This window comes from Haliaeetus albicilla, chromosome 23 (assembly GCF_947461875.1).
Source record: "Haliaeetus albicilla chromosome 23, bHalAlb1.1, whole genome shotgun sequence".
NCBI classification, from domain to species: Eukaryota; Metazoa; Chordata; class Aves; order Accipitriformes; family Accipitridae; genus Haliaeetus; species Haliaeetus albicilla.
In genome coordinates this window covers 9,826,197-9,846,610 of record NC_091505.1, presented here as the reverse complement: position 1 = coordinate 9,846,610, position 20,414 = coordinate 9,826,197, and the positions used below count along the sequence as shown (strand labels likewise).

At 39.4% G+C, this 20,414-nt stretch overlaps 1 protein-coding gene across 5 annotated transcripts in view; it reads left to right on the top strand.

The window, feature by feature from the left end:
- AFF2 (ALF transcription elongation factor 2) overlaps window positions 1-20,414 on the top strand; it is a 455,820-nt gene that overhangs the window by 347,725 nt on the left and 87,681 nt on the right. For all 5 annotated transcript variants that reach the window (XM_069811154.1, XM_069811152.1, XM_069811151.1 and 2 more), the window contains exon 8: window positions 6,780-6,831. In XM_069811154.1, the coding sequence (XP_069667255.1) occupies window positions 6,780-6,831 (52 nt within the window). The remainder of the gene's footprint in view (window positions 1-6,779; window positions 6,832-20,414) is intronic.

Genomic DNA, 20,414 nt, shown 5'->3' with positions numbered 1-20,414 from the left:
GCTGCAAGCAAGAATGTAACAAGGGCTTTATAGCTCAGGATAGTAATGTACTACTTTTTTCACCTCAAAGACATTTATTTGATTCCTGCCTGTTCTGGATTTAAGTCTTATTAAGTATCACAAGTGAAATTCGCTATAACAGTCTAAACTCTCTCTTTAATATCGAACAGAATAACTAGTTGTAGCACTTGCTACTCCAGTCTAAATCACACAAACCTCCATTTAAAATTGTCCTTTTGTATCAGTGGAAGGTTGAAGCAGGAGCGAACTCTTTCCTTGGAGAGCACCCACATCCTCTGTATCTTTCTGTACCAGCCACTGCTTCTCTTTATCAGTGCTTTGCTGTGTTTGTTGTGTCACTAGTCACAGTTTCATGGTTACCTTTTCTTTTCAGCCAAATTTAAGCATACATCCTACCCTGCTAATGGGACAGAAGCATGGTTTGCCCATTGAGGTTGCAAGGACAACGTTACAGATTTACAAAAACAAGTGGGCTAAATATTTTGAAAAACAGGAATATTATAAATATATTCCCATTTTACCAGAGACAAACCTGGCAAGAAAAGAGTGGCATGTCTGTATGTCTGGTTAACACCATTGCCTGTGCTCCTTCCTGCAGAAGCAACACTTGTGATATGACCCAGATGGGATACGCATTTTGTACAAACGTGGTTTGACAAGTGAGTTAATTTTCTGAGCAGCTCAGGATGAGGGAATTGCCCAGTATTCCCTTTGCTGTCTCCTTGCAATGCCCTCTTCCCTTTTCTCGATCCATTTCATTCCCACAAGGTTTTTTTTTTTACATCTGAGTGGAGCTCCATTGCAGTGGTGAACTGATCCCAGAGCAAATTAGAAGCGCAGAACCTCATCCTATTTAGGCTGCCTTTTAAGCGCTGCCTCCTTGATGAAGCTGTCTCACCAAACTTATAACATCTTATTATAAACACAGTGTACTGCCATCACAGTCATACACAACCAGAGCAGGAAGAAATGCATATCATTCTCAGAAGTTTGCTGGCAATCTGGACCTTTTTCACTTGTAAAAAGCATTTAAATATGTTATATATGAAACCAAAAAAAGGATGTTGAGCTGTGAAAATACTCCTTTAAGAAGTTCAGTCTTCTATAAAAATACCTGAAATTGAGTTATATTGTGATAGGGCTTTTTCAGGGAAGAGATTATCTCACATCTCCTAATCAAATCCTCACTTGCTCAGTCACAGGATCCCAAACCAGCAGGTCTGGTGTGTACAAAACACCTGCTGAAACTCAACAGTTGGGATGGGCTACAAGTGCATGCAGCTGAGCTTGGTGACACCCCAATAAGTTTCAGCCCAGACCCCGGAGCTGAGCTGGGGTTCTGCTGCCTTTGCTCCTCCCAGCACTGATGGGTGGGAAACCCTATTTCAGTGACCCCAAAAGTCTCATCAAGTCCTAGGTCATTCTTGCTCTGTAGCTTTGGCCTCTCACTATTCATGATTTCTCTGAAGCAGTTAAAAAAATGTGTCTAGACTTTTATTGTAACTGAGTAATTCATGCTGGAACAACTGTTAGGAGTGGCTAGAGGGACTCCATGACTCATTCAAGCTGAACATGGACAGGAAAAGTGTATAAAACAGAGAATGTCCCACTGCAAAACAGAAGCCATGATAGGACTTGCATAATTTTTTTACTTCATCTGTTAAGAGACAGATACAGAGGCATTTCTGATTATGTTTAAACTGGTTTATTATCATGGCATATTTTTTTAATGATATTTTTGGAAACTGTGTGAAGAGTCAAAGAAGTTAAAAATTTAGCTTGCTATGCCAAAATCATAATAAACTGTTATAAAAATATCTCTTTGATTTTGGTCCATCTCATCATCTTCTGAGGCCTGGTACAAGTTGAAGGCTCCTAAAAATAATATTTTGTTGTTACTATTTCTAGTGAGACTTTTACAGAACTCATCCTAATAAAGCCCTCATTCAGCCATTTGTCTAGTTAAATTTGTAAGGTAAGAACAATCTGCTTTGGGAGCCGACTCATCCCTGGAGGAAGTGGGTATTGTAGTCAGTCAATGAGATTGCCCCTACTTACACTACAGATAAATGTGTTGCTTTGTCCCGACGTTTCTGCTTTGCAATAATTTCACATTCCAAATTATAAACATCTGGAAATTGTAGATTATAGTAAATGTGCTGACACATCTTCAACTGTTAGACTAAATGGCATTGCTCTAATAATGAAATAAAAAATCCTACTTAATCCCATTCTTTCCCTAAAGTGGTGTTTTGCATTAGCTATGGATGAAAAGACAAACAAGTACATGTATATTCAATAATAATGTCAGCTGGGTCAGAGAAGAATAGGAAATAAAATGAATTCATAACACCTCTGGAGATAGCTTTCTGATACAGGCAGTTTTCTCTTTGATTTGCCCTCATTGACAGTATTCATTCAAATTGGCCTTCATTAATAGCTGGGCTGATCTTCATAACAAATATACTCTGTAATCTCCAGTCTGGCTGGTTCTGAGGTTAACAATTACATAGAGCAGAATAGATCGTATGCGTATTTACAGGGATCTCTCACTCAAGAGCGCCTAATGTCACGTTCAAACCATCCAGACAGTGTGTGAGAGAGCTGTAGATACAGAGCTCTTCTGTCTCAGGGCTTTGAAGCTGAAATGGGTTACCTCTCTAGATATGATCGTGAAATAGTCACCTTGGATTAAGGTTGCTGGCAATCTTAAAAAGCCCTTATTGGGCTTTGAGTGTGATCAGATGCTACTTGCTTATAAATGAGAGTTAATAGAAACATTAAACAGTACAAGCTACTATGACCCATGTCTTCAGAATATTAAGCACATTTTAAAATTGTGGAAGAACATCTAGTCCTCTGCTTTCTGTAAAATATTACCTCTTTAACCAATATCCTCTGGGAGCAGGTTATTTGAACTCTTCAGCATTCTACTTTCATTTGCACGTACTGTGTATTTTTAATTTATTCCTTCACTTCTCTGGCTACCATATATTTATTGTTGATACCGTACTCAGTTTCTCTTTAATTATTCCATCTGCCAGGAGAGTGTGATGCATTTTAGAAGCTGTGTGGTTTAGTTGTTTAACCTTTGAGTTTTGTAACTGAATGGGATGACATATTCTTCATTTAGCAGAACAGGCTAAGAAGAATTATATACTCCAAGTGATAAGCTTAGAACTGCTAAAGAAATACCAAAATGCAATTTTTTTCCTCTCTCTAGTCGTCTAAACATCCATTAGTCTCTTGAAGGGAACTCATAAATCCTGCAAATTTAGTTTATCTGAAACCAACTCTAACAGTTGTCCTTCCTACTAATCATGTTTTATATCCATTTTATATTTTTCAATATTCAATAAACATGTCTTGCGCTTACTGTACTTGTTAGAAAGTGTCTGCAGTATAGGCTGTATGAGGACAGTTATTAATCAGCCATTTCAGATGGCTGTTTGGTTAGTTTAGTAAGTGTATTCATTTATCTTTTTTATGTTTTCTTCTTTGTTCTTTCCATTTATCCAATATGGAGTTTCCTTTGTCCTTTTTTGGTTTATTTCTACCAGGATATGTCAAAAAAGAATTTAACATGTAACAAATGAAAAAAAAAAAAAAGATAGCTGGAAAGAAAAAAAAACCCCACCACCCTTTGGGCTTCGTTCATGAAAAGATCCTTTGCATTATGTCCTCTTAGATCTGCATTAAAAAATAATAATAGAGTGCATTATCTACTAGTGCTGCTTTAAAGCAGTGGATAATTTACACATTAAAGTGAGATGTAGGTTTAAAAGTAGGATTGTAGGATTGAATTAGAGTTAAAAGTCAGAATGATATAGTCCTGTATGAAGATGGTCTCAGTTTCCTGGGGGTATTGTCCTTCTGGTGTGTAATGAGACTTGCAGATAAGAATCTGGGACCCTGGATAGATGGAGGTACAGCAATACACTGAGAATGGCACAGCAAGTAATGACACTGGGGAAACAAATGAATGTGTCTGCTAGATAAACAACATTAAAAGTTCCTGTTCATCGCCAAAGTTCAGGCCTCTAAAGATTAATATTTCCTGAAAAATTCTGTATTGGGTTTGCATGGCAAGGTTTTGGTAGCAGGGAGGCTACAGGGGTGGCTTCTGTGAGAAGCTGCTGGAAGCTTCCCCCATGTCCAACAGAGCCAATGCCAGCCGGCTCCAAGACAGACCCACTGCTGGCCAAGGCCCAGTCCATCAGCAACGGTGGTAGCGCCTTTGGGATAACAGATTTAAGAAGGGAAGAAAGTTGCAGCGGGCACAGAAACGGCAGCCAGAGAGAGTGAGAAGATGTGAGAGAAACAACCCTGCAGACCCCCAGGTCAGTGAAGAAGGAGGGGGAGGAGATGCTCCAGGCGCCGGAGCAGAGATTCCCCTGCAGCCCGTGGGGAAGACCATGGTGAGGCAGGCTGTCCCCCTGCAGCCCAGGGAGGTCCACGGTGGAGCAGATCTCCACCTGCAGCCCGGGGAGGACCCCATGCTGGAGCAGGGGGATCCCTGACAGAGGCTGTGACCCCGTGGGAAGCCCACGCTGGAGCAGGCTCCTGGCAGGACCTGTGGCCCCGTGGAGAGAGGAGCCCACGCTGGAGCAGGTTTGCTGGCAGGACTTGTGACCCCGCAGGGGACCCACGCTGGAGCAGTCTGTGCCTGAAGGACTGCAGCCACGCTGGAGCAGTTGGTGAAGAGCTGCAGCCCATGGGAAGGACTCACACTGGAAAAGTTTGTGGAGGACTGTCTCCCGTGGGAGGGACCCCACGCTGGAGCAGGGGAAGAGTGTGAGGAGGAAGGAGTGGCAGAGACAACATGTGATGAACTGACTGAAACCCCCATTCCCCGTCCCCCTGTGCCGCTGGCGGGGAGGAGGTAGAGAAATCAGGAGTGAAGTTGAGCTTGGGAAGAAGGGAGGGGTGGGGGAAGGTGTTCTAAGATTTGGTTTTCTTTCTCATTACCCTACTCTGATTTGATTGGTAATAAATTATATTAATTTCCCCAAGTCAAGTCTGTTTTGCCTGTGATGGTAATTGCTGAGTGATCTCCCTGTCCTTATCTCGACTCGTGAGCCTTTCATTGTGTTTTCTCTCCCCTGTCCAGTTGAGAAGTGGGAGTGATAGAGCAGCTTGGTGGGCACCTGGCATCCAGCAAAGGTCAACCCACCACAAATTCTTACTTTTAGAAGATTCTTTATCCATGCTACAGTCTTACTTTTATGGGTACACATATTACAGGGAGGCATCTGCCATTTATCAAGACGTTAATGACTAGTAGTTATGTGTCCAGATACTTTGTAACCACTGAGCTGCCCGACAACAGAGGTCACCGAAAGACAGATGACTTACAAACCAGTTTAAAGATCTCCTTGCACTTTCTCTTTTTAAGAGCACCAGCAGGGCTTCAAACCTTCTGATATTTCCACATTGGGATTATTGTCCCCTCTTTAAAATTCCTTGTATCAGGAAGCTTCCATGATTTACTGGCAGTCTTCAAACAAAAAAAAAACTTCCTAACAGAACATCCATTGATTGCTACAGTTATTTAAAGGCTAACAATAAAAAATCATAGACTTCAGTCTCCATCAAGGCAGAAAGGAAACAGTAATTGCAATTTGCGAGCCTCCTGCCGTGGGTAAAGGAGCTCAGGTTGGGAGAAAGGAAGCTCGGCAATTTTAGTGGCTGTCACAGCGGGTTTGGGTGAGATGTGCTGATTCATTCATACGACATCTTGTGATAAGAGAATTTGTCAAGGTGAAAAGATGGGTGCGAGGTAGAAGTGTGCCCAAAGGAATTTAAGCTCTGAGGAGGACCACCAGATAAAAGCGTGAATATATGGGAAGCTGTATGGGAGTTATTTGGTGGCTGTTAGTCATGTCTCTAGGTAGACAGACCTCAAAAGGAGAGACCTTTTCTGCAAATATGTAACAGCAAATACCATGGTTTCTTACCCCATATGTTTTGCCATACCCAAGTCTTGGATTAAAAAAAGAGAAGTAATGTAAGTGTTAATACAGTAATATGCATTATTCAACTCTTTCTTCTGCCAAAGGAAAGGAAGGAGGCACTGGGACAGCCACATCTTTTAGGAGTTTCCTTCCCCTTTAACCAAGGGCAGGGAGCAATAATGTGAGATTTCCCTGTTTTTTTTTTAAAAAAAGGACAAATAAAAATGGGGATATTAAATAGCAGATTCCTAGCTTAGAAGGAAAATGTTTGCTCTGCCTTCAGATACTAACAACTGTGAGGTGCCATCAAACCTCAAACAAGCTCCTTCTCTTCTTGCTATTCTCCACTTTGCATTCTCAGTTTGATAAGGTGGGGATTGGTACCGGCATCAAAGAAGATCAGTGATGCCCTAGATCAAGAATGAAATATGGAGGACTTTTTCTCAGTTTTTAACAGTCTTGGAGCTGAATTTCCCTTCCACCTTCTGATTTAGAAATACACATATTGTATATGGACTAATCACCGTGAGACAATGTGCAAATAAAAAAGGACATGAAAGAGGAGCTGACTGCCAAACTTTACGATGGATGAGTCTGAAAGTCATTTGTTCTTACCTAGCATCACATAGAAGGACTAATGCATACATACATGGAGTATTCATCAGTTTACTTATCACAGATCTGATTTGCTGTTGTTGAATAGAAAGCAAGTTTTTCCTCTGACTTTGCTGAAGGGTAGATTCAGCCCATTGTATGGAAAGTTAATTCATTAAATGTAATTCTGTATTGTCTCTTTTTTTTCAGAATGCTTGAGGATGATCTGAAACTCAGCAGTGATGAAGATGACAATGAACAGGTAAATACATCTGATACGAGTGTATAGACCGTATAATCTGACAAAGTTGTTTCATTGGTTGAATGTGATTGCATGTTGGTTTACTATATTTGCATCAAAAGCATTTTGAGGAGCTGCAGAATCCATTAGCTTAAATCTTGCTTGTGCATAGAACCTCTGTGGGAGGAAACTTATTCTTAAATAGGAATGCATTTTGTCAGTTTTGCTGAATTAACTTTGTGAAGTGGATTAAACTAAACCAAAACATGACTTACTAGCCTTGGAGTAAGAGACCACACATGGCATCACCCAGCAATAGCTAATGTGCTCCGAGTTTCTATCCTCCATTGTACCAAACCAACTGTGGAACAGCCTCCACTTGTTTGGCACTCAATTTCTTGAATTTATGACCTTTTTGGAATTGGGTGTAAAATGACCACATCAGACCACCAACACAACTGCAGAGCTCATTTGCACTTTGCAATTTCTTTGTATAGTTGCACCTGAGAAGACTGGGTCTGTAAGTTTTGTTCCAGTCACTGAGTAAAGGGCTGGGAGTCCATAGTCTAGTGACTGGAATCCACCAATTCCCATTTGTGAGAGGGAAAGTCCTCAGTGTGCAGTGGTAAATCAATACTGAAAGTCTCTCAGCCTACTTGGGACATTAATGAAGAGTCATTTTCAGAAAACTGGCTTGTGTCATTGTCTATCCTTCCCACTTTATAAATATTTATGGATAATGCCGGGAAATAAAGCTGGTGAAATTCATATTCTCAACATTCTTATCAGAAAAAAAAAGAGACTTCAGGTTAAATTCATCTTTCATGTTACTTTATATATGCAATAGGCTCAAATGTTTAAACGTCTGCAGTAGAGAGGAAGGTAATGCTATAATTCAGCATAAGATCATCTGTTCAGCCTGGGAAATGTTAATTATAAGTCAGTCTGTCTTTCTTATTTATTTTTAAATCACCTAAATGTTATTCTTCAACCTACCTAATCCGTCCTTTAGGGTCATGCCAGGAAAGATTTACCTTCTGATGTCAGTTGACCCCTTAGTCATACAAGTCAGTATTTTTTAGCACCGAGTTGCGCTCTCATCTGAAGCCAAAGGATCAAAAGCCTGTACTTGTGCAAGGAGCTGTTGTACAAACATGGTGGCTTATGAAACCAGCAGGTTTCCTGATCTATGGGAAACTTGCCCAAGTAGTCCTGTAAAATGACGTTGTGATACTGAGATGCCCAAAACCTAGAAATGGAAATATATTATCAGGTAGGAGTTACTTTTGTTTTCCAATAGTAGTAGTTTTCTAGTGACTTAAGTAGAATTATTCCAAATTTACACAATTTACACTGCTAAGATGAAATCACGTATCATTGCTGAATGAAGAAGCAAATGCCTGGGCCGGCATTTGCTGACATCAAATGAAAAGCCCTCACTGACTTGAATAGGTGTCATCTCTGATGTTAATCCCAACCAGGAAAGACATGGTTATGTCTACACTGCACAGCGGAGTAATGATACCTCTCAAAACATCACTGCTGTCGTGTGGTACATGCATGCCTCTTGCCCAAAGGCAGCGTCATGCTCATGAACAGTGTCACATTGCTGCCAGTTCAGGGGCTGCAGCCTGAGTCCTTATGTGGTGGTGGTGTGCCCAAGCTGTAGGAAGCCTCAGACTGCCCCAAAACTCCATGTGACTTCCCAGTAATACCATTCACAGTATAAGCTGCAGACAAACAAGAGAGCACAATAAGGACCGTTCATGTAGTTTCTCAAAATTTTGTAGTACATAGAAAATATTCTTCCTTTTGGCAGTGTGAGCTTCATCTCACTCTTAAGTGATTAGAATTGATTCAAATCTCCTAAGCTCTCCCAAATATCTTCTTAAGAAACAGATTATGGTGTGTATCTTTCGGGATTCCAAACATGAATGCTTCCAATCACGTAAAAAATAAACAAACGGTCTGGACCAGAAGAATGCTGAGCATTATTTCTTAAATGCCCTGCACTTTAAGGGAAACCTTCATCTTTCCTATGTACCCCACATATGTATGGTTGCATCTCTTTTATTTGTATTACAAATAGAGGGTATAGACAATGTTATACACATAGGAAATAATCCCACAGCTTTTTAGGTTTCCTGAATGAATGACTGTATGTGTCTGTCCTTTAAATTTTTGTCACACACTGCATCCCAGACTAAGGCCTTGCAAAGCTGAGCAGCACGGCTCTGCTGCTTCACTCACACATTACACTGGCAGTGCCTTCACACTTTAGCAGCTTCTGCCATATCTCTTTAAAGAGAGGGGATTGGAAATGGAAAGAAAAGTTGATCTGGCCCACTGGTCAGACACATAAACATCAACAAAGTAACTGCAATGGGTTTTGACTGCAAAATATTTTTTCCAAAAAGTACATAAAATATTCATTCATGAGGGACAGATCAAGGCAATTACAGCATGCGAATTTTACAGTGTTGAATGTTCAGCTGTGGAGCCCAAGGTTAGAAAAATACTCTTTTTTTAGCATAAAGATTTTGCAGTCAAATGACCATTGTAATTCAGCTGTACACATGTGTGCATTCTCACAGGGAGAGAAAAGATTAAAACTCTCAGCTCAAAACCATTCTAATAGTGTATGCAACATTTCTATAAGGAAATGAAATCACTGTCTTTACAATCTTTCTGTTTTGGTTTTTTTTTGCTATAGGCTTGCAGCCAATATGAAGCATGAGCTAGCATTTACTCATTGTTATTAATAAAAACACAGTATGTAAAAATCAAGTTTATTTTCTTTATCTCTACTCGTATTTCAAGGAAATTTAAATTCTTTGAGAACAGTGGTTGGTAGGGAGCCCTAGGATTTGTCCTTTGAGAATTGCTAGGAACCCTTCAATCTTTACATGGCAGGGGCAGTAGTGACACTGATGCATAAATGCACCTTGATCTCAACTCTTAGTGAATGTCTATAGTATGTGGAAAGAGTTTGATCTATCAGCCTGTCTTCTGAGACTACCAGTAGTCCATTTGTCATGGTGGAAGATTGTTAGAAGCTTGTCTGCAAGAAACAAAGCTCTTCTGTCTTACTCTCACTCCTATGAACAAGCGCACTTATTTCTGATCTGTATTGCATTTATTTAGGGGTCCATGGACCCTGTGCTCTGTCAGGTGTTAAACATATCCTTCCTTTTCTCCCCACTTCTGAGGAAACACCCAACACACGATAGCTCCAGTCAGTCATATAATTAAGAGGTTGAGCCTGATTTCTGGATAGGATGAGAACTACCAGGTTAAGTCAGTGGAAGGTATGTATTCTGTACATAGTATTAGCAAGGCTATTACTGAACGTGCTGCCTACTTTCAGCATTCACTTTTCAAACATGATTTTGAATAACTGGAAATTGTTCCTAAGAGTTATAAACATGATCTGGAGAACTCTCCTTAATATAAGTGTTAGGTCTTTTTTGGTTAAGGCACACATGATGATGGCCTAGCAATGTATCACCAAGAAAAATATTCCTAAAATGAGGCTATACACTTTAATTTCACCCCAGAGAGGTTAAGAGGCTTCAGCAAGTCAGAGCTGACTGGAAATCCAAACTATTAGTGCCAAACTGCTGCAAATTGCATGGAACTGTGGTTTCCCTCTCCTTTTAGGCTTCTGGCAGCTGCGGGCTTGATGCAGAAGTTGTCAAGTGAATTTCTTTGGGCTGTGACATGCAGGAGGTCCAATGAGATGTTCATTGCAGGTGCCTGCAGACTTCAGATCTATAAAGGTTTTTGGGCCTTGCTTGGAGAGACCACAGTTACTGCCCACATCTAACATATGAAACACACCTCACAATATCTTCAGTGTAGACACTTTGGAGCTGGCCATATGACACATGCTTTGTCCCATAGACAAAATGCTGATTCTTATGTCTCATTGCGGGTGATTTGGGATTAAAGACACACAGAAAACGACGGGTTAGATCTGGAATCAATTTTCATTTACAGCTGAGAAGCAGTTATTGATGCTGTGCTCACAGTTCAATAAAAGATCTAAAGATATAGACCTTGTGTTTCTCTTTCGATATAAGCAGCATAATCAGTGTCAAATGTTTTTACAAAGAAAATTGTATTGACAGTTTTATTAAAATTGCTGTCTTTAAAGTTTTAAGTTATCCACAATTTTACCTACTTGAATGGTTTTTAATATGCACACTGACCAACCCAATAGATTTTTATGTCACATATTTATAATACCAGGTAGGCATTTGTTTAATGTATTATTTGAGAGAGATTGTTACATTTAAGCATTGCCTGGATTGTAAATTCTTGTAGTATTGTCACTGAGAGGAACGTTGGCATATGCATCAGTATTGTATTCTGAAGTCCTACTGCACAATATTTTTAGATTGGCTATGAGAGATACAGTCAAGGCAGATGACAGACATATTATTAGTAAAAGCATGAGATGACAAGGCATTTCAGAGATGCTAATGTTAATACTCTTCTGTGAGGAAGGACAGAGCTTTTAGATGGCTTTATTACTCTTAAAAAAATACATCAGAAATTAGGAAGAGTGGTGAAGCTTTTTAATTAGTAGCTTGGTTCAGCTAAAGGAGCTTAGATAAAACACAGGTTAGTATTTTTGTTCTTTAAAGCACCTCTGTATAATTCAAATTAGCTTTGAGCTCAAAGGCATCCAAATGAGTTGTGCCTGGATACAGTATTTTAAGTAGCTGCAGTGTACCCAATTTTCTTTAACCAGCTCCTCTTTGTTGTTCTGCCTAAGGAATAGTCCTGTTAACCTTTGAAATGCGTTCTTAATTTAAAGCACATTGCTAGTGTTCTGTGTGGTTTTGAACCAAAGAAACTTTGATACCAGTTACAGACCTGCTCCGTTTTCAGTATTTTATGTATACAGTGGTTTGGGCAGAACAAATCAATAAGGTGTTTTTCTTTTCTATTTGATTTTTTTTTCTCCTTCCCTTAATGATTGCCACTTTATTGCCACTTCTCTGATAACCATACAAGCACAAGACATGCATATAATCCACGGCTCTGCTCTATCATTCGTATTTTACGCAAACATAATTCTTTTTTGCTAGGTTAGTATTAGGTAATTACATACAAAATGTTTGACTTTGTAGCTGAGTCTAAAAAGGTGATCAGCCATAGGCTGAGCTTTGAATTCTTATAATGCATACTGAGCTTTCAAAGCCTTTACTCAGGTTAAATTTTTTAAAAATTTATGAAACTCTAAGTCACGATATGCCTTCATCGTATCATGTAAACAGTTTTTAAAGTGGAACAGTGACCACTTTCCTTGTAACAGTAGATATCCTTCCCTGTTGTAATTTTTCCTGGTTTTTAGCTGGATCCTGAACAAGCTGTTTACCTCCCCAAGGTTTCTCTACATTTCCATTTACTTTGTTATCAGCAGAAGGGCTGAAGAACAGCTCTTCAGTAATGACATCAATACTGCACACACAGTGAGAGAGGTCATCTTGTCAAAGCTATAGAAAAATCAGATGGATTAGGATGAAACTAGGTGCAAAATAACTTTGATAGAGTCTTTTAATGTAAACAGTTTATCTGCCATTGGGTTCCATTGAAATCCCAGAGTGGTGCAGCATCAGTTGTAGCCGCAGCAGCGTGTGTTTTGATAAAGAACCCACATTCCAGTGTTTAAGATCTACAGTCATGTTTTATAATTGTAGGGAAATGTTTTCATTAAGCCATTAATGAAAAAAGAAGCCATTAGGATAATACAGTCATTCTCCAACCTTGTCAGTCTATAACCATGAAAAATCCTTTTGTGAAGATATATCTCTTCTTGCTACCTCAGTCCATTTTAATTGATATTCAAATTATTTTATTCTGCACAACACTAGTTGAAACAACCATATATCATCAACTGTGTAAAATGAATACTCCAGCTTCCGTTAGACAAATCTTTGGTAATAAGAGATTTGATGGCTGACACGTCTAAGGTCGTAATTCACGTGGTAATGATATAGGTTCATATCATATATTTGTTTATTATCAGCAGAAGCTTTCAGTAACCACTCTGAGATCTGGGCTGAGCTTGCTGCAGTTATGAGCGAAAAACATGGCACACCGCTAAAATACACAGTGTTACCAAGAGCTTTTAACTTCTTCAAATTCACAGAATCTCATGTAATTGTTTCCACACAGGTTGTTATTGTGGAGGTCATCCATCAGTGAAGAAGGGGATTAATACAACCCTCAGGACAAATGGTTGCTGTAGAGTGCACAGTACTACAGATCAACAACAATAGGTTTGCCCCTGCAGGTTGCAGGCATGCTCTTACCTGGGTGCTGGGGCAGCAGCTGCCCGGACCAGCACAAGAGCTGGAGGAGCCCCTTCCCTCCCACTGACTTGCCTTTTCCATGGGTTGCCTAGTACGCACTGGCATACTGGTCTCAAAAACCCTCCACCACAGTAGAGAAAATAATATAGGAAAAGAAAATACTGGCAGGCAGGCAGCCCTAACAAAGGGAGAATGAAAAGATGGATAAATACAGCTACAAGAAGTCCTCTCCTCACTTCCCCACAAGTAAGCAGACATTTCATAGCCCCTCAGCGCTCTCTTCAACAGGTGCTTCTCTTGGATTTAGTTTTTCATGCCACCAGCCTGAAGCAGCCAGGCTCTGTCAGCCATACCATAAGACATCACTCACCTGAAGGAGAAGCTTTAAAAAGACCTAATGCCTCCGTCACTAATTAAATAGAGGTGGAAAGGCCAGTTGTTCCACGGTACAGCCGTAAGGACCAGACACTGGAGATCTGCCAGCCTTTTTGGGGTAGGAGGGAGGAGGGAGATGCAGATTTCAGTCCACAGCACAGGTCATGTACTCTGCGTGCATGCTTGTGCGCACATTTTTTTAAAGGAGTCTTTATTATAAGCGTGGAGGAAAAATATATTTCCCCAGGGCCCCTTGCTATGTATGCCACTTATGCAAAAGCCCTGTATTGTTTTGGCACCAAGCAGAGGCAGCAGCAGGTGAGATAATTGATTGACACCAACATTGTTGTTGTTAAGAGAAAAGCCAGACTTGACCATACTGTCCTATAAAAATAAATCTGAAGTCAGTGATATCTGCAGGCCATCTCAGTGCTCAACACTCACTAATCCTACCACATAGGAAACATTTATCTCCCTTTTCTCCTCAAAAGGAGAGTGTGATTTTTATCATGAATGCCTTCTGAAGCATTTTGGTAAAGAAAGTGTCTGGCTTTCTTACACTGGCCATCTGCAGTGTCGCTTTTTTGTAACAGCCCAAGCAACCGTCTGTGAACTGCAAAATCTAAATTCTTGGGAGTTTTTTTACACCAGGATAGTGCTAGTGCTGGCTTTGAGACTGGGGGAGTTGCAAAAGTCTGAAGGAGGGACTCATAGGTGGCCAGAACAAGCATAAAGTATGTGATGAAAAGGGCATGATAAATCCAGTAATTAGCTTCTGTCAGCCAGAATAAGGGGAGAAGAAGGGAAAGTTGATCTCCCCTGGAGGTATTCCAGAAGAACAGTAATGAGAACTAAACACCTTAATTTTTCTTACGATGAATTCATCTGCCACTGCAAGGTTTGCTGGAGTTGGAGGTGCTCCATTCTGTGCCGGCAGGATGAATCTTCCCAGAACAGACCTTCTGCCTGCTTGTAGGGACAGGTCAGGACCACAGTGTGACAGTGCAATTGATTTGGGCAGGGTGCTCTCACAGAGAGTGTGCCTGCCGTACAAAATTACCAATTTCATGGCAATACTCTTACGTATAATTTTTGGAGCTGTGCAATTTAGTAATTGCCTAAGTCATCTGAGCAATGTACTAAACCAGACCAAGGTCAGCAAAGAGTTATTTCATGTGTGTTTACCTCTGTTACCTCTGCTACCTGTTTGTAATAGATTTAACATTCAGTATAGTTGTAATGTTCAGTATAAATTAAAATCCTTAAAGTCTTTAGTCCTGCACGGGAAATAAATGGGCAGCATGAACAATAGCAACATCAATTCACATCTTCCCAGCACTGCCACTGCTGGTACTCTTTGACTCTGCCCGTTTGCTTCTCAAGTCTAGGCAACTATTCATTGATTTAGAGTAGGGAAGACACTAAGGATAGGTTGGACTCCCAAAGGAATGAGATAAAGGCCTTTGCCACAAAAGAAAATCAAAGGGCATAAACTGCAAATGAGCAGGGGTGCAAGGGGCTGTTTCTGAGATGTCTGCCTATCCTCCTTTCCATTTTGATGCAGCAAGTTATAATTCGTGTGAACATTGCAAAAGTAACAGTCGGACATTGCACGCTAAGTACACCTCATTATAAGACCTCAAAATATCAGCACTGTTCAGGTAAGTTTCAGGGATGGAGATACAGAGAATTGCTCTCCTTCTGCTAGAACTGGGAAACTGAGGAATACACAGGTTGTGGAGACTGTCTGCAGCTGCACAACGAGGTCACAGGATATTCCTTGAATCTAGTCTTTTGCTGCGTATTTCTTGAGGAAAGTTTAGAGAAGACTTTTTGTTTCACTTGTAAATGTTTCTTGACCTTTTCTCTGTTCCATTTGCCTCCTCAAGATTTTTAATCATGTGATTAACATGTTGAAATGCAGCTATGGAGAAAACCCAACAAATAATGGATTTTTTTCTTATTTACTAGCCATCTGGAGGCTTGAACCAAACACACATTTTAGAAAAATCATCAGTAAATAAGATGATGACAAATACTGAGTTTTATTCCTAGCTAGATGTTTTATATTTTCACAATAAGATTATCATCCACTAAGCCTAGGTCATTTGTAATGAATTTGTAACAAATTATGTGCTAGGAAATGATGTTTCAAAGCAGAATTTCAATTTAGAATTTTTTTCTTAAACATGGACCATTAGCTACAATTTTCCAAACCTTTTCTGTCACCAGGGCTGTATATTGTTCTTCCCAATAAAACAATTCTTATGAAAAATTAGGCCTAGTTCTAGTCAGAAGTTCTGTTCTCTGCCATAGAATTTTGCAATGACCAAGTCAGTTGGTATTGTTGGAGCATTTAAATCTACTAGTCTTCATGAGATATTGATTAGAATTTGTAAAACAACTTAACAATGTTTTGTAAGACTACAAAAGTAGAATCAGTAGAATTTGTAAGGTCATATTACAATTTCTCCTTTTTGGATGGAGGAGTCAAAGCTAGTACAATTAGCAACTTCCCGTCGAAAGCATTTTTTAAAAAATCCAGCATATATCAAAATAATTGGGGAAGGAAGGCACTGTTTCAAGCCTCTTCTGTCAAGGTTGGTACTAAAGTCCTAAAATAAGCATACATGTTATGTGAGTTATCTTTAAAAGAAGTCTGTTCACTGACAGATAGCCGTAACCGTTTGTATTGTCAAGTTCACCAAAGACACTGAATAAACTGGAGCCTGTGCAACAAAAGCAACGATGTTCATAGTGCCCACACTAGCTAATTTAAAACCAGCTCCGGGATGTCTACACAAGCAACAACCACTCCTTAGAGTGTAGTGCGCACTCAGTGTGTGTAGCTGTTCTGCATTTTTTTAAAAAACATGGAATAGTCCTTCAAGAATGGGAAGTGGCCATGTTTTTCATTGCACACTTCTTTAGTTTGATTTCCACCATTGGCCTGATGGAAATGTGGGGATTTGGAAAAAATGCTGACAGAAGCCCAAATATATCTGTGTTGTTGCTCAATTAAAAGCAGTTCACTTACATCAAGGATGAAGATGACTCCTAACCCACAGACAGTTTTAGATTTGGTCACTTAAACTCTGTTTTTCATTTTACCCAGCCTCCACTGCATGAACTGAAATTAAATTTCCAGTATTTCAGGTATTCTTGAGCATCTGTCTCTGAAGCCATGAGCGTTACTGCATTGCTCAAAGCAATAATGAGAAGCTCTCTGTGCTTCATACACAGCAAGAGTTGAATGAACTGTTGTGATTTGTAGATACCCCATGCTTGGTGACTTGATATTTCAAAAAAATGGATCTTAGCTGATCCATCCCACATGTTTGGCTTCTGAAGAAAAAATACTCACTTTTTAAAAATACAACATGATGAGGAGAGAATCTTCTCCATTTTTTTTTGGTCCTAGATACAGTAACATTGGGCTTTTTGTCCTCGAGGTGAGACTGACCCGGAACATCACACACAGAATCTCAAATACAAGGTTGCCAACTTCACGTCAAAGGCAATTAGCAAGAAAGAAATACAATCTCCTCTGTTGACATTAGGGGACAGGTAGAGGAGAGCATAACCAATGAAGTAAAGAAGAAAAAGAAAAAGGATCACAACACACATATTTACGCATGTATCTTCACGTACTAATCCTTCAGCCCTTGGGTTTGGGCTTTCTGATCTCTAGCACAATTCTGGATGGTTTGTTTGCTGCACGCTACATTCTCCTCCTCCACGGGAAGTCATAGTTAGCACCAACTGTATCATTACAGGGTAAGAGCACAGTACAGTGCAATCGATAAGTAGTGGGTTTTGGTTCGTTACTCAGGATCATAGGTAAGGCATTCTGCATAAATAAAAGCATGATATAACTTCCAAGACAAATTATAATCTATGAAGATAGATAGATAGATAGATAGATAGAAAGAAAACTATACATATAACTCAACTAATGTGGTAAATGTCTTCGTTTTTATTGGGTTGTTGAATTGGGTCTCCAAGGAGTCTCTTCTATACCTATAGGACAGGAGAACAGCATGGTGGGTTGTAAACTTCTGTTGAGTCACTTAGCTATTCGCCCAAGCATACAGAGCTGGTTAGAAACTGGGAGATTAACCTAAGTTAGATTTGCAGCAGCTCACAGAAAAAGTTAAAGCATGAAGGCCTTCTTTCTGCCAACATGTTTGGTGGCATGAAGTGCCATCTGTCTCACCCTAAGAGACTTCTTTGAGGCTCAGCAATTGCCTTCTTAGGTGGCTGATCAATGCTTCTGAGTCAAGAGGGTGAGGAGGCATTCTTAAAAAATACTTTTTGTCTAATCTCACTTTCTGAAATCAAATACTTTTCCCTGAAAATCCTGGATTTTCAGTTATGCAACGGAAAATATATATTTTCTTTGGATAGCAGACACTTCCTCTGTTACACTTGACCAAAAATCTAATTTGCCTTCTGCAGATGCCAATTATTTTACTTTGATATTTTTGAGCCAGCTTCTTGTCAGTGCATTCTCCTCAGGTCTTTGTGATGTAGGAAAGTTGTACTGACTGGAGTGCTTTTTCTGGTTCTTTCTATCCAAAAGCCAGTCCGGTAATTGATATATCCACCCTGCAGATCAAGTAAAGCACAGTGCAGGTGGTTTTTGAACTAATGCTAAAACAACTGACACCAAAATCGGGTGTAATGCAACATAAGAGGTAGGAGTCATTCACCGTTATAGAAGTCATGGGAAAACATCCCTGGGCAAATACTCTCTGATGGATGATCCTCTGTATCTTACTGCTTTTCATGTATTCTTCATGTTCTTCCTTCTTATTCAACACTAAAGTCATCTATTGAAATAAAGTCTTAGAGAGCAGAGGCACAATTATGGAAAGGCCGTAATTGTAAAAAAAAAAAAAAAAAATCAGAAGGAAATTACAAATTAAAGTGGAATGATTGTCTAGTTCACTCTGGCTTCCATTTTCTAATCATCCTAAATTATTTTAATGCATGTTTTCAAGCTCAAAATTAGCAAAGGTCCCATAATTCTGCTAACACCCATTGAATATTACATTATACCAGTCCAATTTAATTCCATTCTTTTGCAGCAGCATCTCCCACTCAGGGCACATGTATCATGGTTTAGGGACCTCCTACCTGCTCTGTTTCTAGATAGTACTTTTAATACATGAAGTTTAGGAAACATTGTGGAGTTAAAACCAGTTTCTTATTTGTGAAGGCCTAGGAATATAAGGTAAAAAAATAACTCTTAAAACATGTTTGTCTTTGAAATATCTTAAATTAATAATCAAAAGCTTGCATCAAGTCTAAAACAAATCAAACTCAGGCATGAAGATGAGAAACAGGAATTATTAACTGAGTAGCGAGGCTGATGGAGGCTCAATGAGATCATTTTGTTCAAAGATTAAAGGCGATGAACACTGAAATAGTTGAGGAGGATAGCTATGAACACATCTGACTAGAGCTGCTAAATTCAGTAATGATCAAAAGTTAATTATCAAAGCAGAGAGAACTACTCAACACAGACAATTTGAGTCAATAGCTAAGCAGCCCAGAAAAAAAGTAATTTGGAAGAAGTATTTTCCTATAATGAAGTTATATAAAAGACGTACATTTCAAAGAAACCTGCCTAAAACAAGATTGCATTCTTCCTGATCAGAGAAAAATAATTAGCTCTAATTGACAGACCTGCTGCACACCAAATATTTTCAAACAATATGTTTCTGCATCAAAGCCTAATGTGTAGAGTTACTCAATGTCACTTTGATTTTGCCTTCCTTTATCTTCTGCCACTGGGCATGCTCACGATATCACAACAAATACGCTTTGAAAAATGAATGAGCAACACCTACAAGACAAATAAAAGCAGAAGGCCAGATCCTGCATTTCTTTCTCAGACAGAATCCCCAACATATTCTGTGCTGTGTTTAACATCACTATGGCCCCACTCAGAGGCAAACTGAATCCTTTGTAATAGGAAATGACCAGTTGCTTGATCATCCAACATTAAACTAGGCTGGCATGTAGATTAACCTGAACATTTGCAATATTTGTTAAAAACTCTGTATGAGTAAGCATGTGTGCAAAGGACACTGTCCCTCCAGCATGTGCCTTTTCTTGGGAGTTAGCAAAGTGCCTTCTCCCAGTAACAAAGGGGAAAAAATGTGGAAATTCTCCATGTAGAAATCTAAGGAAAAATATGTGCATGTTCATGGTTCAAGAAAATAAAATATATCTATAGTTCTTTCTTCCTAAAGTTGCCACATTTCTTTCAGGGTAAACAGTTGCCATCAACGTAGCTAAGTAGTCAAAAATCAGACATTCAGTTTAGACTCTGCTCTTTAATATTCTATGACTTTGACATTGCCAGTTCTCACTCCCTGAAATACCACCTTCTTCTTTAATCTTTCATGTAAACAGTTTAGCTCACACCATCATGCACATGCTCTCCCGAATATCTTCTGCTTTACTTTGTATTAGAATCAACTGCATTATTATTATTTACTTGCGATCCTAGACACTCTCCACTCTTCTGTTTTCTTTTCTTTATCTGTATTTTGATACCAGCTTTTGTGTAGTGATTTTTGAATGATTTTGGGGAAAAAAAACCCTGATTTAGATTCAAGTTTCACATGCTTGAACTCAGAATTGTTGTAGTCCAGCTATTTGGTATATAGAAGGGTCAAGCAAAATATCACTGTACAGTCAAAAAAACTTCTGCCATTGTGGAAGGCTGTTTATAAGCTTTAAAAATATTTTTAGTTCCCTGCAGGATGGGACTGAAACTTGGCATTTAGTGGGAGGCTTGGGAGACTGAAATGCCATTTTTGATGGTGTTTTAATCCATTTTAAATGAAGCATTTGTGTGTTGTTACATGTAGTTTATTACTCAGAAAGATTTCT